Source organism: Tachypleus tridentatus, chromosome 2, assembly GCF_004210375.1.
Source record: "Tachypleus tridentatus isolate NWPU-2018 chromosome 2, ASM421037v1, whole genome shotgun sequence".
Classification (NCBI taxonomy): Eukaryota; Metazoa; Arthropoda; class Merostomata; order Xiphosura; family Limulidae; genus Tachypleus; species Tachypleus tridentatus.
The window spans coordinates 41,301,183-41,329,160 of NC_134826.1; the positions used below are offsets into that span (position 1 = coordinate 41,301,183).

Genomic DNA, 27,978 nt, shown 5'->3' on the forward strand with positions numbered 1-27,978 from the left:
TAGTTAAAGCTAATCTTTGCCGCATTTAATATTCAATAAATAAACTTATATCGTTATTCTGAGATCCAACGTCAGACATTTTATAAAACTCAGATAATCTTTTAATATGTTCACATACAAAAAAAATGTATACTACAGTATATTCATATCCGCATTTTGCTTACATCTATTGAAATGAAGCGAGTGCGCACGTGCACCTAAACAGTGATGTGTGTGCGCATTTTCAGATCAGAGAAAAACTAAATGTAATAAATGTGAGGTCAATAAAAACTATAAATTTCCATCCACAGCTTGAAATCATCCGTTGATTGCATAACAAGGACGTTCAGGGAAATGAAAATCACAATAATTCTACGCATTCAATCATAATTGATAAACACGTCAATTCCAAAGTCGAACTAAATAAAATTCACCTTCATTCTCGGAACGTTTGCGAATAATAAATTTCAAACGTGAACTTTAAACCCATCTGGAGAAAGGGGTGCCCTGATTGACATACTGTTGTTTTTCTCACAATGGCAGTACTTAACCATAAATTCGGACATTCTTACCAATAGCATGTGATTAAGGCTTTAAAAATTCGCATATTTTTTTCATTCAATAATGCAATGATTTCTCAGGTTATTGGACTTTCAAAATTTTGTTGTGAGACGTTGTTTTGAAAAGAAAAAAAATTTCACCTCGGAAGTTTAATATTTTGTATTCATAAGAAAGTTTCATATCATATATCCGGTCAGTTTAAACTATGTTGGCATTAGTTAACATACTTTTGATCCCTTATTTTGCATATTACAATAGCCACAGACGCCAGCTATTAATCGTAAAAAATTATTTTGACAAAGATTTATCGGGGAACTGGACCGAATATAACCGTCTCAAAATGGTATTATCATTACCTTTGCTTAGTCGATATTTTCTATGTCCAAAACACGCGACTTATTTTCATAACATTAATTTATTTATTGTTGAAAACGAAGAACATAACATATAATAAACACGTAATAAGGATATTTTGCCGATGGCTACCGTAAAATACATAAACAAATTTTCCCACTTAAACACGTGCTTAATTTTTCCGAACAAGAGCATGTGTATAACGTTGACGTGAAACTGAAATAAAGGACTGTAAACATTAAATTCTTGAATTTATCTCACGCGAGAAACACGTGCCAGTAAGAAATGCACCAGAATACATCACAGAGCATCTACGATTTCAGTTTTCCGGATAACTATGAAATCAACATTTTTAACCATCACGTAATGAAGTTCGATAAAAAACAAAGGCAGATACTTCTGCAACGCGATCAAAACTAACAACTTTTAACAACTGTCGATTAATTCTATCGATGATTTCAACCCTTAACTGAAGTTTACAATTATTGTTGATACAAACACTGTTTGTTTGTTTTGAATTTCGCATAAAGCTACACAAGAGCTATCTGCGCTAGCCATCTCTAATTTAGCAGTGTGAGACTAGACGGAAGGCAGCTAGTCATAACCACCCATCGCCAACTCTTGGGCTACTCTGTTACCAACGAATAGTGGGACAAACACTGTCAGAAAATAAAATGTTGGTACAAACAACTATAGAACAGGCCCCTCAAGAACGCGAATGCAGGGTCACACATTGCTTTCAATCCCCAACACGTTCAAAAGGTTATACTTCCTTACCATAGTGGTCTTTCTACGTACCAAAAGTCAAATTAGACGTATTTTGGAACACGATATGCTGCCTCAATATTTCCTCGTACTGCTTTCTTACAATAAGAATTCGCTAATAATTAATAGTGGTCTATTTTATATGAGTGTGTTCCCAAGTTTCTTGTTTTTCAACGTGAATAATTTGTTTGTTGAATTTCGTACAAAATCACACGAGGGTTAATGGGCTAGCAGCCCTTAATTTAGCAGTGTACGACTAGAGGTAAGGCAGCTGACTAGTCATCAACATCCACCGCCAACTGTTGGGCTACAATTTCACCAACGAATAGTAGGATTAACCAAACATTATAACGCTCCCACAGCTGAAAAGGCGAACATGTCTGGTATAACGGGAATTCGAAACCGCGACCCTCAGATTAAGAGTCGACCGACCTAACCACCTGGCCACAAAATGTGAATAATAAATTTGTAACTTCCCTTGATATGTCGAGTACAAAATGATTTTAAAAAAACTAAAGTGGAGGACCAATGATTAACGTTAAAATCAAGTTCAGATACCATTAAGCAAATGTTATATACATTTATAAATAGCACATCTCAAATTTGCGCAAAGCCCAAGGCAAAAATGAATATCAGGTCGGCTGGTATGGGTATTAACACTTTTACCAAAATAATGTAAAAAACAACGTTATTACCAATACCAGCCATTCTAAGATAGTGGGTTTTATCACGAAAGCCCAAGGCTAAGGTTCACCAATGTTGTCAGCCTGTACTTTAAAACCGATTTAATAAATCGTGCACCATACTTTTCTGTTTTATTATAACCGAACTTATTTCTTTCAATTTTTTCATTGTATTTCAGACGAACTAAAGGAAAATTGGTGATCTACGGCTAATGGATCAGTTAACTTCTTTAACTAAATCCTGTTTTGAATCCACGCAAAACGACTACAGTTATTCCAAAAGGAACTGACTTGAGAAATTATTCGAAGTATCAAAAGCAACATATGCGTGCATTTTATTCGTTTTTTTTTTTTTTTTATATTTAATTATGTCTATTATCTTATGAAAAGCAGTTTCAGGGCCAGTAACACTCGCAGAACTACAAAAACTTACCCCACCACTGCCACAATTCAGGGAGTGCGAGCGATCGGAGTATCAACAGTGTCAGTAATGTCACGTGGTGGCACTTATCGTTATCTCAGTGGCTACTAAAAATGGATAAAAACAGACGCAAGGGCGTGTCTACAAATAGCACCAGTAGCTGAGAGAACAAAGGCTGACCACAGGGAAGGGAAGAAAGGGGTTCGAGCCCCCACAGCACAAGGACATATGTATGGGACAAGCAGCACAGGTGCAGGCCGAGCCCGCCCTGAACTCCTGTTTCTGTACTGCCTGTAGCAACAATTCTACGGAATCGTTTCCCAGGACTGGTGCAATTTACTGTTTGGTTAGTCTGCTATTTAGTGTAATGTAAAAAGAACACGAAATATGCCGCAGGGACTTAAAGAAAATAAGATAAATTGGTTGAATGCTTCTATATGTGAAGTGGCTAGATTCTGTCGGCAATAACAGCCTCGCTGTCAAACAAACCAAGAACTTTTTAACAGACACTTTCTCGCACGGTGTTTCATAAAATATATGAAAGAAAAAACTCTTCCACTTACAAAAGCTTCAGGCTATCATAACCGAAAGAAACAAAACACCTATATTACTACGTTCAAAGTGATGAATAAAATATAATCCGTCTTTAAACATAAAACTAATGTATATTAGGTGTTTTCGTTCATTGGATTATAAAATTTATGAAATATTTATTTCAAAGTGCCTGGATGGATTAAAGCTGTTTTTGTCTGTAATTTGTAGTACGTCGAAAAGATCAGATTATAAAAACAAGTTTAGACTTAGTTTCATTTCAATTGAAACAACTGGTTTGGATTATACTTCGTTATTTGCTTGGTTATCCAAGTTCAGTGATACATTTTTTTTATATTAACCAATTTAACATTTATATAACTGAACTTCCATAAAAAATTCACGGATTCTTTATAAAGTGTTATAACAAGTTCGTTTATTATTAGTTGGTCATTAACACAAAAACACGAATCGTGGTTTAAGTGCTACACCGTCACGTAATATACGAGGTTATGCTCCAAGTTGAATTCACGGATCATCCAAGTACTCAGAAAACACCACTGCAAATATTCATTGCCACTTTCCAATCAGAATATTGTTTCAACCGAGATCCATCCCAAAACCCTAAGGCGGAGTTATCTTCTGAAACGTTTCCCACGCTGGGTAATTATTTTATTTTTTGCTTTATATACCTTAATCGACAGCATACGTTTAGCGGACAGAAAATACATTACTGTTTTCAATATGTGCGATTATCTAATTTAAATTCTGGGTGTGTGTGGGGGGCTGTATAAAAGCCTTTAATTGTTTTTTGTTTAGGCCATTTCTTGAGGACGAAATATGTAGATTTAGAGAGACACCAAACTACATTAAGAACTTGGTTGGTCTGTAGTGAAATAAAGTAGGAGATGGACCTTAATCAAAAGTGAATTTCAAAAACCTGGAGATGAACCGAAATAAAAAAACAAAGCTTTTTTTATTACTTTCTAGAAAGATATAACTGAGAAATTAATATATTTTTGTGTATTTTAACAAAACTGTCAATACTTTTCACTAACCCTATTAGGCACTAAAATAAATTTAAATATCTCATTATAAAATATGTAAATTATTATAAAATAAGTTACTAATATAACAAAAATTCATAACGATTACATAGTTCTTACGTAATCTTCACCGATGGGTCAGCAGTAATTCTACAGGACTTAAAAAGATTAAAATCCAAGGTTCGATTCCCCGCGGTGAACAGAATATATATAGCCTTTTAAGCACATGCGCACTAAAAGAAATAATCTTAGGAGTTTACTGTCGTGTTAGTTTTGTACAGAACTATTTTAAATATATTCCTACGAGCTACTCTCAGACGTTGGTCACACCCCACATAAAGGGGCTTGGTATTACTACACTGTTCTGAAAACGAATCATCAGAAACAGAGAACGTGAAACGATTAAAACGTTTGTGCGAACTGTTAACATGTTAACTTTTGAAGTTATTGTTTTCAAGAAGCGAAGTTCGCCTGACTTATGCTCTACATTTGTTACCACATATTCTAAATAGTTTAACCTACATCCAGGAAAAACGGTTCTTACATAATTTTAACCAAACATTTTCGTCCTCTCCGACACCAAGCGAGGTAAACAGACAACAACCAACGCCTTTGCAAAAACGCTACCTCCTACGTCAAATCCATACACACAAGTATCTCCTAGTTGTTATAAAAGTTACGCTGTTGTATTTTCATTTGTTGCCAATCTGTATACTTTTGTACTTCTTAAAAGTTAATTAGAAACTTTAAAGATAGCGAGGGTCGGTCAGTTTCGACTGAAGGCGTTTTTCTCTCCGCATCTATTTCTCCACTTACGGTTATTCACCTACAGATAGTCCGCAGCCACTGACAAGTTAACGGATCAAAAGTCCGTTGTGACGAGTTGAATAAAATCCCATCTTATTTTCTCCCTCGACGTTTCAGTGGCATTCGACACCCGCAACATACATCTACACAAATTTTGTCTTTATGTAATTGTTAGCCATAACTACTTCAATTTCTATTTCACTTAATAGGTTGCATAGTTTAGCTTCAGAATGTTGAAGGGATAAAAACAATAAATATTTTAAAATGTATACTAAAAACAGCTGGTATGTGTATTAAAACTTTAATTAAAATAAAATAGAGAACGTTTCAATATTCTTAGGTTACCTTCAAGTAAAACAAACGCACGCAAAATTAAAGACCGACTTATAAAAGAACTCAAACCAAAATTAAACCAATATAAAGAAACACCTATATTAATTAATAACCTAACATCAAAATACCACGCTTCCTACAATCTCGTACCCATTCACACCTTCGTCCCTAAGACGTGTGCCCAGCAACGCTCAGTTGCAAACTGTCTTTGTCGGCGCAGATAGCCTAGTTGCTTTGCCCCATAAGACACCAAACCAGCCAACTCTTTGTTAATTTCAAGATGACTTAAGAAGGTCGAAATGTTGCTTTGTATTATTTTAAAGTTATAATACCCATACCGACCGTCTTAAAATACATTTTAATTTCAAGCTGGTTTCTCGTCATCATGAATAAATATAGAGGCTACGCATACTTTTGTGTCACACTGCATACACAATATTTGTGTGCGCGTAGGTGGCGTGTATAAAATAATCCAATTTAAAAATATTCAACTTAATAGAACATTCTTTCACTGTTGGAAAAACTCGTAAAAAGATCAAAGAGCAAGTTTAGTTAGTTACGTAAGTAAATAAATATAGGTAGACGACTGCGTGCCGTACAGCTACGCTCTTATAAGCTGGCAAATTTTGCTTTTAATTTTCACTCCTAATCATATATATAACAGCTCAAACGTTTCAGCTGAAGCATCCTAATTCGTGATTTGCCCATTAGTTGTCATGGAAACGCCGTTTTTACGTCACATGCGTTCTCTGCACTTATAACACGTAAACCCTTGATACGAAACTCACGATAGTTAAAGTACAGTTACACAACAAACACGTACAAACGTACGAAGTTATTTATGCCTTATGGTGTTAGGGCTGTGGTTAATCTTTCTCTAAATACGTAATATAATTTAGTACATTCAGGAACGTGAAAAACCATTGCAGGTTTCGTTAACTTCTGGTCAGAAGTAAACTACCTACATAGATCATACCTAAAAAGTAACAAATGAACCGTATTCAAAAAGTGACAGGAAGTTAATGTTATAAACTAATACTCAAGGGAAATTTAAACCTATAATACTGAAATGTATTTATTCCCGAGATGTGTGCTCTCGTTATTGTCGATATTTACGGCCGTAATCCCAATAACACCTAAAGAGATTTGGATGGGCCTTAAATCGATATACTAAAGTTACTTGGAAAATAATATTCGTAAGTGTAATAAATAATATTCAAAATTATTTTCGGCGGTTTGACTGAGACCATTACCAACACTAACTCTGGAGAAAAAAGGAATATGTCATTCATTACAAAACACGTTAAACAGCTAATCGATCTCGAGATTCTCACAGGTTTCTGGAACACCTGCATTTATACTAAAGCTACTAAGAATACCTGCCGCTATCACTAATTTTGTAATACTGACCAGAGGACACCCAGTAAGATCTTGTTGTCCACTACTAAATTTAAATACTGAATGTTACTCACCTAAAGTTTAAAGTGGGGAAAATATTTTATCACATATTCGAAACTGGTTCGCCAACAACAAAACCCAAAGATATACCACAACTCTACCCCCATAACCCATTTGGATCATCAGCACGAACGTTTACGTATTTGCAGTACAGTTCGTTTAACATGAAAAACTGATGGGAAATACAATGGCTAAAATTCAAATACAGCTACTGGAACTATATATATCTGGTACGGCCTTTATGTACGGCCCCATATCTAACCATAATTACTGTATGAATTAGTTTGTTTTTGTATGATTTTTTTGTGTCAGTTTATCTGTTACAAAATTATTAACCTTATCGTTTCATTCCTTTTTATATTTTGAGCATCACTTTGTGTCGTGGCAAACGGTATGTAGTTCCACTGAATAACATTGCCTTTAACTATGAAATTACATGTTCTACCTATGTGTAAATAAAAAACTTAACGTGGTGAGATAATATATGTACACATTTTTCGGAATAATCATTCCTTGCTGCCACATTTCTTTCTGTTACCAATATCGTCTTCAAGGAGGTTAGACATTTCTTTGTACATTGGTTTTTCGACACTAGAACGATGTTTATGCGCCATGAATGTTATTAATGAAGATATCCACATTGCTTTCCTTTTGAAACTTAACACACTAAACAACTCGCTGCGTTACATAATTAAATCTGTTTGTTGTAAACGTTGCTTACTATATTGTTCTAACTTGTAACAAAAGTTACGTTATTGGACCTTCGTTTGTTGCCAATAAAGATATTCTTTAACTATTCTATTTGAGTTGTAAGAAGTTTATAAGCACTTGTTACGTATAAAATTTCAAATGGCGGTAATACGTCATGTTTTGTAACCTGATCTGAAGATAAAAAAATTACGACAAACTCATGTCACGTTTACTGAAACAAGCTATAAATAAACATTCCATATATTAGAAGACACGATTATAAACTACATTAAAATTACTGTGTCGTTTAAACATTCACTTACTCCAAGTTATATAGTGTTGTATTAACGACCCGGTTACTTTGAATACTCAAGTATTAGAAATTCGTTACTATAATGTTAATAGATGTTCACAAGCAATATAAAAGTATCAATACGTCTATTCTAAAACATCACATTTCAGAAATGTATATATATGATAAAAGCCTGGATAGGACAAGTACCTGTCCAATGAATATAGTTTATCAGTCTGCTATTTATTCTTCATCAAATATACAACCTAAAACTCGAGACTCGCCAGCTGGTAACATTTAATTCATTTCTTTCGTACTCTTGTGAATAGGAGTTAACTGCATGTTAGGTATCTGTTAAGATCGTTTCTATTATTACGCTCAAATACTACACGACAGTAAAGTATGTGTCTAATTGATCATTCCTTTACACCCACAGCGTTTAGCGCTTCGCGACTGTCTCACAAGAAACACGAAATTCATTACCGTCATGATTTCCCCATCACGCATGCCATATGAGGTCATTTTTTACCGTCGTTCATTGTCGTCCTGGCCGTGAGCATCTCGAACTGAAGTACAATCTAACAAGGACAAATACGATGATGTTATAAAACCAAAAGTGAGCGAATGCAGACACGACAGGAACTGGTTAATGAGCCTTTGTAGTCACGCAAGAGAGCCCCGAGTCCCGGTCAGATGTTTAACGATACCAAGTACATTCTTATTACAAAGAAAATATGTTTACGCTGCTTCTGTTGCAAACAATGTATATTGGAGCAAACACAATACAATTATAATTTATGTTATAATTTTATCCAATAAGGTTTTTGTCTTGTTTCGACTGTTACGATTCTTACCCCCCACCTTTTCGTATTTACCCCACTTTTTAAAGTGGGAACAACAAGCAGAATATTTGTCTGACAGTAACCTTGAAGACGAGTTGGTAGTTCACAAACGAGAGGACGGAACAAACAAATTCCAAGAAAATACGCGCGACTGGCGTAACGTGTACCTGTTTAACCGGTCAGATTGGTGGTCAGTGCAGTGTCAGACAATTAGGTTATGAACAGGTATCATGGCAACAAACTTGCACCAATGAAGACCATATACACTACAAGAAAATATTTTTTTCGTCAATATTTGTTGTCTACTCCTAACGAGATTTAAGTTCAGCTCGTCAAACCATAATTATTATTTATTTAATTGTTTGAATCAGGCGAAGATTCTTATGGCGGTTCTTTGTTGTTGTTTTTTTTTACAATGTAACATTTATGAGATTGTTTGCTGACTTTCTTTCAAATTCGCAGTAGTACAACATGTACATGATTCACTGTGAGATTTCCTGTTCAGAGGTCATTGCAGGGTATAATGATTAAACGCTAAGAAATAGGGTAGGTAGTATACCAGGGGGTCTGTAAACAGTGATACACACGGAAAGCAAAACATGTGGCTTATAAAAAATCGAAAAATGCCACTACCTTACACCAATCAGAGAATGACAAGGCGCTAACTTTGTTATTTGATTGAGAGGATGGTTGGTTTGGCGTTTTATGGCGCAAAGCAACTAATCTATCAGTGTCTGATTGAAAGGAGGTCGTGTGTGTTAATCTATTAGTACCTTTAGACCCTTCCATTTTCTGTCATTTTAAGTCTAGCAAATATATCTTAAAGATTTTTGAATTATTTCTTTTTGTTGAAAAACAACATAGCTTTAATGATTGGTAATTATGGATCGCAATGGTAAAATATGAACGAAAACCAACATGTTGGACTGGTTGAGGTAAAAATATATATAATAATAATCATAAATATTTCCCAGTTAATATACAATTAAACAATCTACTAATGACACACCAAACAATCTGCTCTATCTGGCTTAGTTTACATCACGTGCAAACTACTGTAGTTCTCACTTGTAACACGTTCAGTTGGTTATTAATTTATACGTCCTATATTTATTCACGCTAAGAATTTGCCGCGAGATCCTAGTTTTGGAACTGGCGGGGCTAACTTTGAAAGGCGGACTTGAAATGCTTCCTTACCTGTATGGTATATTCCCTTATCAAAGGTTTAAAATGTGCTTGGAAGGTCACCCAAGTATGATTAGGTCTAAAGGTAAGTTTTCAGTGTCAATGAGTCCAAATCTGGCATCATATGTTGTTGTTCCTGACCTCTCGACATCCCGAGTGGGACGTGTTCGACACTTCGTACTAGTCACAAGCTAGAGGGGCAAAACGTGGACAACGTTCTTAGGTACCACAGACGAGTGAGTATGTTGTCGGGTACAGAGTCCTTTTGGGTAACAACAGAAGTAATTAAAATATACATGTAAAACGGCTCGTTTGGGTTGAGAAAATGTGAATCTGACGATGACCAAAGAAGGCCAAAATGTTGTTCGCTCCTCTACGTAGAACATTTTCTCAGTAATTAAAGAAAATGGAGGAGCTTGATCGGTACAGTGGGGCCTCAGTGAACTCCACAGAGGAGTGTGGGTATTTTATACACGTATTTATAAATATTGTAAAACTGTTGCAGACAAGAGTGTGCGGGTTAGAAAAAACGAGAAACAAAAGTTCATACCCCAAGCTATATCTTCTTCTGTGTTCCTAAACTATTATCTGAACTACTAATTAGTGTCTTGCTACCATAATGAGAATTGGGATGCTAACCTCAGCAGGTAAATTTATTAAACTAACTTATCCCCAAATGGTAGTACGTTGCTTTATTTTTCATTTATCTTTTATTTACTTTTCTTTTTCTTTACTTTAAGATCAGTCACCTTCCCACAATCGTTTGCAGGCAGCAAATGGTAATATAGGCGTGGGACGTTGGGGGCTTGAGCACTTACATCTCGCTCTCCTAATTTCTATTCCTATTCTTTCATTTGATTTCTTTACGCGAGACTGGCGAACGAGGTTAAGACTGATAGACGGTGTATCCCCACCGCAATGTGGGTCCTACTTCCGTAGTCACCTCCAAAATCTAGGGTACATTTTGTATCCCACATTATAGTCTGTACTCTGGGTATCCTTTCAATTGGTGCAGCATTTTTTTTAATTTTTGTTTCGGCTTGTTTTTATACATAACAAACTAATATCAATCACAGGTTTGGATCTGTTGTTTTCAACGCAGAACTTCCCTTTGATTTTATTATACTTAGCTCTTCAGTATTAATATTCTATACATGTGTGTGTGAAATAGGTAACTGAATTTTGTAGTATTAAAATAACTGATCTGTAAAGTAGGAGTATTCTTAACAACACATATGTAATCTGATCTAGTCACGTAGCAATTCAAATATGTATAAGCCAATTATCTGCCTGTCAAACTAACTTCTCAATGGTTAATCTTAGAAAAAATAAACATTATAGGCCAAAATTGTTCTTTTCAAGAGCACATTACAAAAAAAAATTTGTTGCAATTCCTACAATTTCGTATCCACATCAACATCTGTCAGTCAGTCTTCCTACCTTAATCTGAGAAGAAAAAACAACAAAAACAAGAACTAAAATGTTTCTTTTTTAGAAGACATTTTACAAAAAAAAGGGGCTTCCTGTGTCGGCTTATTGAAAGCAATGTTTCGAAGATAGGAACATGAATGTAGAAAACGCATAACGAGATTGAAGTGTTTGACTGTATATCAGTTGCTGTTCCATTTATACATAATGTTATTCATCCCTATGTTGTATTATGTACATGCATGATTTTATTAAAAAGCGCTCACTTCGGAAGTGATATTTTCTTGTGCACAGAAACTTTACAAGGAACGGTGGCATCCAACGGAAAAAAAAAATCCCTGCTGCCTCTTAAGCAAACATAAGATTTCTACAATACTGGATATACCAATTACATCGAAACTCAAATTTTTCTTTTCCAACAGCGCATTGCTTCGAATATCATTTGCTTAAAATACAAACATAATGAAATTTTCTTTTTTGAATTAACATACGAGATGACAAAAGACGGTTGTAAACGGCCTACAAAACAACATTGTGCATACGCTCTAATCAAAAGCATTGGGTTGAATTAACATTTCATATTTATTCATAACTATTTTAAGCGAAATTACCACTGAAGTATTTCAACGGCCATCTGCTAGTGTTAAAGAATTACCATATTATCACATTAACATTTGAAATTTTCTTTACATATCGAGGTGCCGAGTCAAAAACAAAAACAATAATTATCCTTCAAAACATATACTTGAGCCTACTATTACGATATTTACAACATAATTTAAAATGGCAATTTCAAACTCTAACAACAACCGTCTTAAAAATGTTACTGGATTATTGACAGCTTCCCCCCCTACCTTTTGTAATACATGTACTTAGCTAAAGCTGTCGTAATCTATGTACAGATGACCCTTCAAACCAATGGTGTCTGGTTGTTCTTCTCTCGTATTTTTAACCTAAGTATATTTATTATTCGTGATAATCGTTCTTAACGTCTCAATTACTTGGTCCATCGACAAAATTATAGAGACAGTAACCGCAAACGTTAAATCACGTATTAACGGGTCTAAAATGAGTTTCGTGACAGGACAACATTTAATGATTAAGTGTACCTGGAACACTGCCATGCCAGCGTTGTTTAATAAAAATTTAAGGTTGAATCATGATAGTTCCTATGAATTTCATTTTCAATACTTATTCCGTTAATATTTAATAAGATTATGTTTTTCATGATCGTTTTTACTTCATCTGACAAGTAAAATTACTTCAAAAAGATCGCAAGGCACATTCTGAGCTTTAACCTCTTGGGTTCAAACAGCCTCCTCAAAGTCAGTTGCTATGTTCAAGAAGGTGACGTTTAAGTTGTATTTATTACCAGTCAGGTTCTGTCGCGCCTATTACATAAACACACACCTGACGCCCACAATAGATCGGGAGAGGGGGTGAAATAAACTTTTTGGCCACGCGCTAGTCATTGGCCGACTGAGTTCATAGCCGTTAATCTAGGTATGTGGTTTACCTTGGCGAGGTAGGTTTTTCATATTCGTGTAGTTGCCATTTGCAATAAGCTATCAAACAGTACTTTTTCAGTCTTATTTTTACACAGTTATAGATTTCTTATACTCGTGTCTGCTTATTCGTTACGCACAAAAATAGAAGTATGACATTAACAATGGTTGGATCAGGTTGGCCAATATTTTAGTAATTAATAGTAAAAAAAAACAACAAATTTTCAACCACAAGATATTGTTAGAGGAGACTTAGGCTCCTAGTTGCAGCTTATATACAAGACCGGATTAAGGGTTTTATAGGCCTTACGCTTTTCTACCTGCAATAGATTTATATTCATAGCTTAAGACTTCCTAATTAAATTGAGGCCTGGGGCTTCAACCCTGTAAGCCCACGACTTAATCCAGAGTTGCTTATGTATCATGTTTTTTTTCCTTCTTAAGTTTCTTTTAAAAAGTAATGGTGAGCCAGTGTTAAAACCGATCGTTATTATTCATTCTTTCACTGACACCAATAATCTTGATTTATTGTTAAAAAAAACATATATTCCTCATAATTTTTTAGAATTAATATTGGTATTTTTCTTTTCCATATTCAAATGATACAGGAAACAAAACGTGTATTCCACAATACTTTTGTTACTCATCAGGTCAGTATGTCAGAATTGTATCAACTAGTTTGTGAAGAACTTTCAACAGCACTGAAGTTCTTTCTCTTGGTAATCACACAAATAAAATCATTTATATAATAACAAGTACACTGAAAATATTATATGAAAGGAATGCATAGTAACTTAATCTTCAAAAACAAAAACCCTATCTGTTCATTTTAGCACCATACTATTAAGATAAGCCTTAACTTCAAATTACTGAAGTGCACAAACAATAAAAGCTTGATGTAATCACAAAAGTTATTGCTAAAAAAAACATTCATTTTGCTTCATCTTAAGTTCAGTTTTTGGGCACTTTATTAACATATTAACTTACAACAATTTCCAGACTAAAATTATTTCTAAAATTTTTAATAAACTATCCAACCCTACAGATAAAAGCTAAACACAATAACTAATATTCAATAATTCTAACAGAAGAAATCAAAATGCAAGAATACTCAAACAAGATCAGACAATAACCAGTGTTGTATGTTTTTCACAAGAAACCACAAGTTTACTTTCATAAGATTTACTGAATAAAGTATACTAGTAATTTACAATGATACTCTAATAAACTACTTTAAGAAATAATGAAGTACATATTTACTACTCTCTCATCATATAGTTTGGTTACTTACTGCTATCAAGTATTATACATTGTGAAGATTGAAGTACAAGTTATTTTTTTTTCCCAGGTGTAAGTTATACTTCTACCAACTGGACAATGTGAACCAAATCAGAACAAAAGAAATATGAAGAATCCAAAACTTCAAGCCATTCAACTTCTGTAGAAAGGGTTAATTATAGAAGAACCCATCAAAAATTATCTTTAGCCTTATTAGTGTGTGTGTGTGTGTGTGTGTGTGTGTGTGTGTGTCAAAACATTTAGAGAATACACCCCTTGATATTTTTTTTTATTTTTGGTTCTGACTGTGGGAAAGGTTAACCCAAATGACAGAACAATGCCATAAACATAAACACAAACAATTATTTTCTACATTTAAAATAAGCATCATGTGCAAATCATGTACATACAAAACTGTATGCTATACAATTGCATGCTTACAGTATTGAATACTTCCTTTGTTTTATCAGTTCCACAATTTCAAAATGTCACTCAACTTCATTAACACCCTCAATTAATTTTGTTCCTAGCTATAACATTGGATGTGTGGTGTGTATATATTAAACCAAGAATGTTTCACATCCTTTACAGTAATGATATGGTGGGTTACTTTTTAGGTCCCTCTAAAAACAAAATAAGAACAAAATAACAATTATGTGGACTTTATCATCCTTATTTCAATGTATGAAATGAAATTTCCTTAACCACCTTTAGCATAATCAGTCGAACAGATGAAAATATATATGTTCAAGAAAAATTTAAGTTCTAATTGAAATTTCCACAGAAAAATAATTTGATGGACAGTATCATATTTCGTCATGAATTTTATTTAAAAACTCCAAGACTTGGATGTTTACAGCAACAGTTTAATAAACAACTTATGCAGTGCTGCCACAGTTTGCTTTCAGATGTCAAGAAAGAAAAAAACAAAAGAGAAAACAAAAGTACCGAAAACAAAGAGGAATAAATGTTTTGCTAACTTTACCATACATCCAACTCCTTTAAGAAGAATTGTTAACACTGGAATACCTTGTTTCTAGAAAATTGTCTGTTGGTTCCAAGCAACTGTAAACACCTCAACACATCCCTTAACTCATTCCTGTACACAGACTAGAACAACACTTGTTACTAATAATGCATTTTTACATGTACTGATTGGCATATGCCTAAGAGTGATGCACACATGTAACAAAATCACTCGTGACATTTTGAGTAAGTATGGTGAAAAATAATTGACAGAAAAATATTAAACATGAAAAATATGTCTCAAAAAGTATGAAGTGGCAACACTGCTTCTGCAAAAAGGATGTATTACTAGAGATTCTAAGAATTTAACAGTGAATGCAAAGAGTATGCAATAATCACTAAAATTGCAATTGCAAGGACATTACAAGTTTACAAGTATCTAATAACCTTAAAAAACATTTAATGTAGATTTCCCATAAAAGATCACCAGATTTTTATTTGGACTTTTGGTAATACAAGATCAAATTTTATACTGTGAAATATACAAAAGCTTATTTTTGGTTAAACACTGATTCAAAAACTGATAAACCTTCCCTAATAAACATTTTTGCATGTGTACATTTTTTGTCATATGGTTTATTAAGTTTGAGAATAAAACCATGTTAGATAATTTAATGTTTTTTTGTGAACTTGCCTCATTATAATTTATACCATTGTTTTATTTGAATATCAGAACAAAATTAAATGTTGAAATTTTGTATTTTATCATCAAACTATAGCTTTTAATAGCCCCCCTCTCAAGTTATCTTAATTATTCAAACATGTTGAAGCAACTTATGATGCTAACATATATAAATGGGGAATAAAAGTTCTGTTAATAGGTTAAAAACTCACAAACTGTTAACATCTTAAAGTACAAGTTCACAGATAGCAGCAATTAAGTTCAAAGCTTTTTTTTTTTATTACAGTAATGAAAATTGATGTTACAAAACATTCTATGTCACTTACAGCTGGTACTTTTAAGAAAGCTGAACAAGATTACAAATCAACTACTTAAATTTTCTAAGTCACCTAATTCTTGCTAAACTTATGTTCCATCAAGGTGAAAAAATGTTGTGATTTTAAAACCCAATTTGAAAAAGGATTTGAGTTAGCCTTACAATGAGTCCAATTTTTGGTGCTATCATAACTATAAACCATACATACTATTATTTTCATTCATTTTCTTCACACATTCTATTCATCTTCAAAAAGAAGTTAATCATTATAAATTTAGAAAAAACTTCAAAACAATGGATGTTAGAATATAGAAAATTCACAATCAACCTTTGAAGAATTTATGAAAGTTGTGCATTAATCTTAGTTAACAGTGTCCATAACCCACTGAGGTGCATCTTTTACCTTTAACTGATATGCACTTGTTTTATCTAAAGTAAGTACATATTAATTCATTACATCGTGTGATGATCAGTGGTTGATTTCTCACACCCTGCTTCTCAGTTCTGGCTACGTTCCAATTTCCAAACTCAAGGATCTTATTCACGTTGTCAATGCCAAGATCTTCAGTTCAACACTCTTCCCTCATGCAAGAGCTGCAGCTCAAGGTTAAACAATTAAATTTCATTTTAATGGTATGTTTAAAAAAAAACTTGTTTCTTTTCCATCCAACTTCATCAAGAACAAGTCAATCTTTTACAACAACGGCCGTTCTTTTACTGGTCTCAGATCTATTTCAAAACTTAAAACTGACCATTTGCTACAATAAATTTGGTTTTGCAGGTAAACAGGATTTTCACAATTCATTTCAAAATGAAAGTTTTATTGTTTGAATATTAAAATTACATTTGGGAATACTGAAGTAAAAATGCAACAAATTGGTAAATACTAGTTTTACTTTCTTTGCCAAAATTTTTAAGTTTGTTCTGTACAGTTGGGTTAGACAAGCTACATTAAGATTAGTTTCATTTGAACGACTAAGCATATGCCATTTTTCAATTTCCTTCACAGAAACTTGTAGCAGACTAAAGTTTATCTTTAGAATAGATATGCTTTATCAATGTTCTACACAAAAACAACTTTTTCTAACAAACAATAACATTACTTTTACTTGTTAATTTTAACTCGGCAAAGATATCACAATGCATGGAAACAGTGCCTTGCAACAGTCAGAAAATGAAATGTAATATGGGTGGTAACTTGTGTGTACATTTATAAACAAGAGCAAATGTTTTCACATTTTTTTCCACATTACTTGTATTTATTTCTCATGGCTTTTGGTCACAGTTTCAGCAACCACCTGCAGGTGTTTCACTCTGTATTATAGATAAGAATATATACCTCATTAACTTTCCCTTTACATACACAAATCAAGAAAATCTATACAATGAAGGTTCTTATAAACATTTAATTCTAGTTATGTTGCATTCTTTAATAACAGTAGGCCTATACTATAGTCAAACATTTTACACCTAGCTTTAACATCTAGTGGTGATTACTCACCCAGGTTGTTATGCTTGGAAAGCCAAATTTCTTTTGGAAGAGACGAACAAATTGAGACACATAAGCTCCTTCCCACAACCCCCGTATGGCTTCATACGGATTCCCATCTAAAATCATTTAACACACAAAATTAGTATGTATAATTTTTATTTCATCATTTACAGCATTTATAAAATTAAACTCGTATTACAGTCCAACTAACAAAGTAACTTCATGTTCAAAAACATTAAAACTTAGTATCTCTTAACCTTATATGAATACACATACACAAGTACTCAACTGTTGCATATTTCTACATTTGAACTACAAATGAATACTATTGTAAAAAATACAAAAATCAGTATAGTTTTGTAATTGATTCTCTAAAACATTATAAACTACAACTGTACGATCATGCAATCTATAAAATATAATTAAACATCAGGTTTAAATACCTTGGACTTGAAAAGTATATTTTTTACTATCTTTATCCAAAGGCACTTTTAGGAACTCTTTTTAAAGTATTTGATATTGTTTTCAATATAAAAAAAATCTTTAAAATAAGCAGCTGAAAATTGTTAATACTAACGTCAAGATAATGTCAGACATGAAATTATAATTACACAATTCACATGATTTTTAAACATCTTCTGTAGTCTACATAGATTCTTTAAATGTGATTTTCATTCTAACAAACAAAAATTTACATAAATATACTAATTAGATTTTCTTTAATCTAGAGGTCTGAAGATCCTATAGTGTTAATAAAGAAATCATTAATTGATATGAAATCCATGTACTTCAAAACTTTAAGCCTGAGAAAAAAAATTATAATTAGACCTTCTCCCATTCCCACCCACTCATTAGGTAACAACACACACACAAACTATAGGTACAATCCACGTGTGTGTGTGTGTGTGTGTGTGTGTGTGAAGGGTGATATTAGATATTGACATGAAGTTAAGTAAACCTCTACTAACCTCTACTTAGATAAAAAAAATTGCCTAAAGTAGCAACAAGAAGAGCTAGAATTGAATTTGCCACAACTAGCAAAAGAAATTGTTTGCAAAGATGATCCTGTAAGTTACATCCAAAAAAATTTAAGGATTATCAAAATGAACAAGTAGCAGCAGACAATTGGTGTGACAAATTCCAACCCTATAAATCTATCCTCTATTTGAAAGAAAGAAACATTTCTTATCTATAAAAGTATTTCACTGAAGACTCACGTGAAACTGAACTACCAACAAATTATTAAACAGAACAAGCTTAAATCTAAGTTTCCAGAGTACTGTCAAGTTCATATTAAAGTTTTCATTGAAAAGTTTATCTTCCTACCATCAGCAAATGTGATATAGCATTGTAGTTAAGTGCTACTACTTTACATTTCAGAAAATACTAAATACGAAAAAAGCTTCATGTCAGCATCAGTGTTTAGCATCACCCAGTTCAGTTTCTAGCAATTATTTTGTACCCCTTGCTTTAAAAAGCACAATATAAATAAGCTCAGGTTAGTTTCACAAACAAATTAAGAATCTAACTTAATCTCATCACATAGTAGCATTTTGAAACAGTGTTGATATTGCAAGTCTGAAATGTTAACTAGGGTCAACGAGCTATTTAGGTGGAGAAATCTCTTATATCTCTTAGTAGTTCATCACTAAATCAGCTATGGATAAGTGCAAGTACAAAACAAGTGATTGGTATAGATATCCTTGATGTACAAGTAAGTTGAATAGGTGTGTAAGATAGGTTTAAAAGAGGAGTTTACTTCCCCGTGTAAACAATGGTTAGTGTATGTAATACATTTGTTTGAGTTTGTTCAATGTTGAGATAGAAGGCAGTAGTGGAGGTTTCAAAACCAGTAATGATGTCTGGTGTGCACAAATTGATACAATAAAACAACATACCAAAAATAAGATAATTTCCTTTTAATGTTGACTCTTTACAGTTGTATGATAGAACTGAAAGCTTTAGTTCTCGTCATTAGTATTATGGAGTGTTAACTGAAGAAGACCATGAATACATGAATTTCATGGCTCTTCAGTTCTGATTAAAACCATAAAAAAATACTAGAATGAATGCAGCAAAACCAATAAATCAAGTTAGAAATAACTCATCAGATCCATACACATAAATTTTAAAAAGTTTAAATTAATGTAACAGCACATTTTTTATATTATCACAAACTCATCTGCATATATATGAGCTTATAATTCTTAACAGAGAAATTTTAAAAACAAAATTATCAAGATTTCAACTTCCAAACCTTATGTTTACAATACAAACAGGCATTCCTATGATTTATTGATGACAAGAAACTGGTTAAAATAATAATGTATCTCAGAATAGCTGGTATGGGTATTAACACTTTTACTGATAAGGAGAGTACAATGTTTTGACCTTTCCAGGTCATTTTTCTTAACCTGGGGATGACCTAGGAAGGTCAAACATTGTTCTCACCTTATCAGTAAAAGCGTTAATACCCATACCAGCCATTTTGAGATACATTCCTCAGATTTATTCAACTTGTACCACATAAGTGTGATTGTTCTAACAGCCTCTGCTTTATTATCCCCGGGTTTATTTTCTATCCAATAACAGTTCACTAATTAACCTTTTGTATAATAATTTTAACAAAGGTTTTCTTTTACTCATGATACACAAGCTGTGGTCTCATTATACAAAAGAATTGAACTTAAAACTTTTACTCTTCGAAAAGTACAAATCAATTCTAAAAATTATGCTGATTTTAAAACTTTACAGATGCTCTTTCAAAACTCTCATACTATAGATCTTAATACATTGCTTACAAAAATAGTAAAATTGACAAGTTTATATTTCTCCAGAAGAATACTCCTTCAAATACGAACATCCTCAGTGTCAAGTAATGTTTGTAAAATTACAATAAAAGCCTTCAAATTTCCTTTTTAGAGTAAGTGTCTTTTGTGTCAGAAGTACACTCAGTTTTCTAGTCTTTGTCAAAACTGCCTTTTCTCAACAACACCAACAAAAAAAGCAAAATTTCTCCAGTACTGTAGTAACTTTATTTTAAAATTAAAAAGGAAATATCTTTACAAAACTTACTGTAGTTCTCTTAACCAAGAAATAATTCTAAGTGATTTCCCCTAATCTATTCCATCCCTTCCCATATTTAATGCTTGAATTTGCATTATTTACAAAACTTTCAGGCAATTATATCTGATTAATCACGTGCTTTACACCTTTTATGATGATTATTTCAGTCCACTAGGCTTCAGTCACGTGTGCTTCCCAAAATTGAACCAAATCCAACTTTATTAACTTACTTCATAGTTTGTTTTTTCCTCCCCTCAAAGAATTTGTCCAGGATACGAAAATCAATGGTAATTATAAGAAACAGGTCAATTTCTGCTAAAGTTCAATTTTAAAAAATGTTCAAATGTACATTTATCTCAATAGTACCTTATTTCTAGAATTCCAACATACATGTAGTGGAAGGACCAAAGACAGCAGAGACCTGTCACTCCTGAACCAATAATAAAAACAATTCTATGTTATATAAAAAGCAATCAACGTAAATGAATGAGCTGGTAAGATACAAAAACTTCAAAATCTTGTCATAACATTCCCTTATCAGCAACTGAAGGTTTAAAACTATATGCTGAATTTGCCTACACCTAACATACATACGAGCTATCTTAGCTCAAGACCTTTTGTTGCACAACCTGAACTTTTATCAGGTCATTCCACAAGTAATGTCTGAAAATTTAATACAAAAAGTGCATTATTTCTGTCTTTGTAGAAGGTTTTGATGACTAAAATATGTAGTATGACGTGTATAAAAATGTTCAGGCAAATAAAAGAAACAAACCCAACCCCACTTTTTCAAATAATTAATCAAATAAACTCTAATGAGATGGATGTGTCTGAAGAGTAAATTAGGCACATAATGCTTTATTAATTTAAATAAGGCAATAGTGCAGCAGAAGCTACACAAAACATTCAAGGTGTTTATGGTGGAGTCTCTCTCAATGAAAGAAAATGTCAAAAATGGTTTTAGAAGTTCAGATCAGGTAACTACAGCTTAAGTGATGCGCCACGTTCAGGTCGTCCTGTTGAGTTTAATGATGACTTCCTGCTCGCTGCACTTGATGAAGATTGTGCTGTAACAGTTGAAGAACTAGCATAGAAGCTTAATTCAACCCATTCAACAGTTCACCATCACCTACAACAGCTTGGAAAGGTGTCAAAACTTGGAAAATGGGTCCTCCATGATCAGACACAAGCCAACCTTAAACCAATAGTGGGCATTTTCACTTTTCTGCACTCACATGAATGTAACTCACCTCTTTTGGGCAGGTTAATGACTAGAGATGAAAAATGGATACATTATAAAAATTTTAAGTGCTGCAGGCAATGGCCCAGTGCAGGTAAACTGGCTAATGCACAGCCCAAAATGGACCTCCACCACAGGAGTCTTGTTAAGTGTTTGGTGGAATATTGTTGGTGTGATCCACTTTGAGTTGCTGCCACTCAATGTAACGATTACATCAGACTTCTGTTGTCAACAGTTAGAGCACTTTAATGTTGCACTGAAAGAAAAGCTTTGACCAAACGTAAAGGTGTTGTGTTACACCAGGATAATGCACGACCCCATACAGTAAGGATCACATCTGCAAAAATTGAAGAGCTAGACTAGGGAAAGACTTCCTTATTCTCCATACCTTGCCCCATCTATTCCAAAGCTTGCAGAACTATCTTGTTGGAAAAGAGCTCAAAAGTATCAAAACTACCCTCTCTACATTATTTTCCTCCAAACAACCAGAATTATACATAAGTGGCATTCAGAAGCTTGTGAATCATTGGCAGGAAGTAATTAATATTAATGGAACATACATTATTTATTAAACATTAAAAGCATTTGAAATCCTTTCTCTTTTTCTGAATCTAAAATAGGACATTACTTAAGGGATGACCTGATATATTAATTGTGTAACTTTCTTGTATTATCTGCTTATTTCACTTTTTGGTAATTCTTCCCAAACAAATACTTTGAAAATCTTGAAAAAAGAATTTATCCCTATTATTTTATGAAATTAAGAAGTAATAATCCAGTAAGTTACTCCAATAATTGTGGTGCCACTTTTTGGTTCAAACATGAATCCTGGTTAGAAATTAGTTTCTCACATTGTACTGTTTCAACTCTGCCAAAAATTCTTAAGTATCTGGAATTTGCATCTGTATCACAAAATGTTACTATCTCACTAACTAACTGAATACTGTTCTTAGTTCATGATGATGTGTGTGTGTGTGTGTGTGTGTGTGAAAAGATGTCTATACAATAATATATCTGAAGAATATATGCTCTGGATCAGTATCCAAGTGTAATTCTAATAAATGCCCTGTGTATGCATCTTTACTGAACCTGAATATGTATGTATTTGGTTTTAAGTTTCACTACATGATATCTTGACCGGGAATACAACCGGGAAGGGTAACTGGCCACTTTTTGTACATGTACTTATTATTAATACTAATAATAATAATAAAGATGAAATCTAATTTTTTTACAACATTCTTTGATTTTCTTTTCATCTCTTATGCAATGTAAACTTCACTTACTAAACGAAAAACCTGAATATAGTTATTCATATCAAAATACCTAGCCAATAAAAGAATTGAAATAGTCCAAAATCCTCATCATCCAAAAAGCTTATTTCTGATAAATACTTTTCCCAAAGAAAAAATAAATGTCTTTAATTCCTAAGCAAAAACCATTTCTCTTATAAAATGTTTGTTAGGTCTCTTTTAATATAATTTTGTTATCTATTATGGTGCAATGTATTTTATCATATAGAGGTATAGAAGTAGGTTATTACTTAAATATATGATAAATTAAAAAGACTAATTTACACTAAACATTTATTTTCTTCTTTAAAAAGATGAATTATAGGGAACTTATTTCAAATTTTTATAAAGGACTTGTATTGAGTAAAATTATTTGATTTCAGAAAATATAAGATTGAAATTAACAGATTAACTTTATAGTACATAATAATTATTAACACTAAACAGACTTGCCATTAAACAAAATTACTTTCTTGTGTGCAAAGGTTTACTAAACTCTCAGCTATGTACATACTTGTGTTCTCAGAGCTGTTAAATGAGTCACCATGAATATTATTGTCCCTTCAATTTCACTTCTGCAGTGAGAAAAATTCTGGCATAATAATCTTTAAGAAATCATTTAGTGTAATATTATATCACAAACAAAAGTTCATAGAGATTCACCTAAGTGAAATCTTACCTTGCTTATCTGTTATCTTTCTTCAAAGACTTATTTGCTATCTGAAGGGTGTGAAGTTCACATACTTAGATTTTCAAAAAGCTTTTGATAAGGTACCACATAAGATTAACTAAGAATAATACATTGGTAGATGCTGGGGAAAACTAATTAGACTGTAGGGTGGTCAGCCAGGAGAAAGCAAATGGTTGTTAATAATGTAGTGCCTCTGTAAACCACAGTTTGAGCCTTTGCTTTTTCTTATTTACTTTAATAAAATGGATATAATTAGTGGTTTGTTGATGACATTAACTTGTGTATTTATATATATATACTGCAGATGTTGATGTATTACAAGACTTGTACCAACAGCTAAATTAAACAAATATTTGTCAAATAACCTTTAACCATAGTAGATACAAGTTAATGTATTTAGGTATAAATTTCTGTATTGCACATTTGATAAAGATGAGAACCCACCAAAAAATTTTATCTTAGCACTGTGGTTAACAAGTTACTCATGCCAAGAAAGCAGTACTGTGACGTCAACAGTTAGGCTGATAGATTTCTAGAATGCTTTTATAGAGCTATCAGTTACAAATCAAAAAAGGTATTTAACTCTCCAAACAAATCACTGGTTAGGCCTCATTTGGAATAAAAAGTTACTGACCAAATAAAAAAAATATGATTACTGTTACTAGGTAGATTCCTGGGATGGATGGGTTACCTTACATGGATAGGTTAAGATCTATTTTCTCCATACAGAAAAAAAAGTAAGAGATGAACTTATATTGAAGTTTACAATATAAGCCCACCACCTGGAGGAGGATCTAAAGACTTCCAATTTCTTCTTTTTTTTGCTATGTTCTATAGATAACAGGATATGGGGAAGGAAGTTTAAATATGGAAAAGACAGGCTGTGCTCCAGTTAAGTTTTGTTTTAACAAGTGTTGTTAACTTATTGATTAAAACTGCTGTAAGCAGTAGTGGAGGCTAACACTGTACACACAAGTCTAAATAGTGTAATCAATGATTTCTTGCAAATTAAAGATTTGTTTAATTTTTTAAGTTTTCTCAAGTGTGGGTCTGCAAGTACAGCCTTGAATTGGCAAATATAATTTATGACTGGTATATCTCTTGTTTTTTGTGAGCTAAATGATATTTGTTTTTTGTATTTTTATCCAACTGGCTAATGAACATATACCTACTTTGCTAAGATTTTTGCTCTTAAGATGTGTAAAATAAGTGATTTGATTCTGTCTTCCACATTAACCAAGTATGTGCTCTACTGCCACATTTCATAGCCTTCAGTTCATTTGTTAAATATTATTATTCAATTGTTTCTTTACACCTACATCTCAAACATCAATTGTCTTCAACTAATCAGGTGTACAGAATGTTAAATTTTAACTTTCATTTAATTAACTAAAAGTGGCACACTATTCTTTGTACTTTGTAATTTTTGTGCTTTTATGGTTTAAAACTTAAGATGAAATTAGTTTCAAATCCACTTTTAAATAACTGGACAGATGCTCCAATCAAATGCTGTCAGATCTTTACTGTTTGAGCTTCAATCTTTATTTAATTTTATTAGAACCTTTTAATTTTTATCCAACAGGCTCCACATTTCAAAATGTTTATTACCAGTAAATTATAGTCATTAAATTTTATCTTTTAAGAATTTATTCGTTTCCAATAAAATGTTTGAATTTTCTTTTTAAAGCTGTACTACCAATTTTCTCAAAAATAGATTTAAAAATTTTATAGATACCAGAAACTAAAAATAACAAGTTGACAAACTAAATCGCACCCATCTTCCAATATTATGTACTAAACGTTATAAATATAACTTTTATGTGTGTCACGTGAAAAAACAAAGTAAATTTATATAAGTTCTAACGCCACCACCACCTGTCCTAGGGAAAAGTTTTGTCAAATTTATTGTGTCTATGCAGAACCATGCCAAAATAAAGCATTTATGGACTTGCATGGAGTTTGACCTAGAATAAACTCCAGTCGAACATTGCAAGTTTAAGTTAGACCATACTAGAACTGTAATAATGTATAGTCTAGCTTCTCCACAAAGCAAGGTTTCAATTTGATATAAATATAATATTAACACTGAATAGTGGTCTATTATTTATCAACACTACGCCAATTTCACAAAGACGATTTTAAATCACCTTGTGATCTGAGCTTTCTTGGCATCTTCCAAAACTTTCACCTGCAATCTTCAGGCATCCCTGGCGATAATCCTGTCGAAATCCCCATGTTGGTTTAGTCATGTTGAACCCATGTGATCCGTTTCAAGCGTCCTCAGCAGGGATTGGCTCAATGAGTGATTAGCCAAACTGGCGGCAAACAAGTTGGCTAAAAAGGCCTCCTTGTGTTGGATTTGGTATTTGCCCCAAACGCTAGACAGATTCACTAACAATGAATCTCTTAATAATTACACTGACAAAACACAATTCCTTTTTATACCTTCACAAATTTCTACGACGTCACTAGAAATTACTATCAAGTTTACAATATTTTACCAATACTATTACTCTTAGCGTTGTATCTGAAAATAAAACAAAACACATTCTAACCGCGATTCCACAGTCGAATTACGGGCCATACCCATTACAAAGTAAAGGTAAGCACCCAGCGGCATTAAGCTATGAAATATGGTGTGCCAAGAAAATGTGAAACAAGGGCCAGCCACATTGACTTCCTATTGGACAAGAGGACTCTTAATAATTCCTAAGTTGAGCGTTAGTGGCAGCACTTGCTACAAAGTTTTATATTTTAAAGACAAAGAAAAACATTTTACAAGGCCCTTGAAAAATAATTAATATATAATTATTCAATAATCAAATTAACAAGTTACTGAAAAAATCAGAACTCAATAAATTAGTGTCTGAAACAATAAATTGCTAAAAGTTAAAAAACAAGAGAAAGCCTAAACATTTATATTACACAAATTTCTTGTTTGTTTTAGAATTTTCGCGAAAACCGACACAAAGGGCTAAATGTGCCCAACAGTCCATACTTTCGAAAAGACACACTAGAAAGTAGACACACAGCGAAGTAACAGGTTGCGAGACTTGGATCCTCATGGTCACATTTCTGCACAGTTTCTACTGAAGCAGTTACCTTCTCAGAAAATACGCACTTTAAATGGCACATGCTCTAAATTAAATAGTCTCAATTCAATTGTAATATTTAATACAAAAAAAAAGCAAAAACTGTTTTACAGCTGTAATTTCTTATTGCCGATGTGCCACAAATTTTCAAGAAAAGTTGGAATATGACTGTAGTTTTACTTAGTACGTTTGTATTGATTTATATGTGTATATATACAACGTTCATAACAAGTGAAATATAGTGTTGTGATTTACAAGCTTCTACTGCGTGAGAGCCCATTATCATCTAAACCAAAACGGTCATAGCAGTCTTTTCTTGTTTTAAAATATTTTATTAACACCTTAAGGAGGGAGGCCGTTTGTAACGTTTCCAAACCACTCACAGTCTCTATAATAGTAATATTGGTCCAGTTTTGCTAAACCTTATCTTGATACATAAAATATGGTACTTTCTACAGTTTTTATACGACATCTGTTCTTGGACCATGCCTTCCTGCCACATCAGAAAGATTTAATTCAACGATAAACTGAAATCTGAGTTTCAGATTCCAAAGGCCTGGCATGGCCAGGTGGTTAAGGCGCTCGACTCGTAATCCGAGAGTCGCGGGTTCGAATCCCTGTCACACCAAACATGCTCGTACTTTCAGCCGTGAGGACGTTATAATGTAATGGTCAATCCCACTATTCGTTGGTAAAAGAGTAGCCCAAGAGTTGGCGTTGGGTGATGATGACTAGCTGCCTTTCCTCTAGTCTTACACTGCTAAATTAGGGACGGCTAGCGCAGCTAGCCCTCGAGTAGCTTTGCGCGAAATTCAAAAAACAAACAAACGATATACATATAAAGCTATTTCTGAAACTCAGATTTCAGTTTATCGTTGAATTAAATCTTTCTGATATGGCAGGAAGGCATGGTCCTAGAACAAATGTATAGAAACTGTTGAAACTACCATATTTTATGTATCAAAACAAACAAACAAACAAAC

The 27,978-nt window shown here is 33.1% G+C and overlaps 1 protein-coding gene across 1 annotated transcript in view; it reads right to left on the minus strand.

Annotated features, from left to right (window-relative positions):
• LOC143241706 (uncharacterized) overlaps positions 1 to 26,555 on the minus strand; it is a 103,000-nt gene extending 76,445 nt beyond the window's left edge. Inside the window, exons 1-2 of the mRNA XM_076484939.1 lie at positions 26,051 to 26,555; positions 17,624 to 17,730 (exon numbers count right to left, since the gene is read on the minus strand). Coding sequence (XP_076341054.1) covers positions 17,624 to 17,730; positions 26,051 to 26,075 — 132 coding nt within the window. The 5' untranslated portion in view covers positions 26,076 to 26,555. The remainder of the gene's footprint in view (positions 1 to 17,623; positions 17,731 to 26,050) is intronic.
• Positions 26,556 to 27,978: the final 1,423 nt, after the last annotated feature.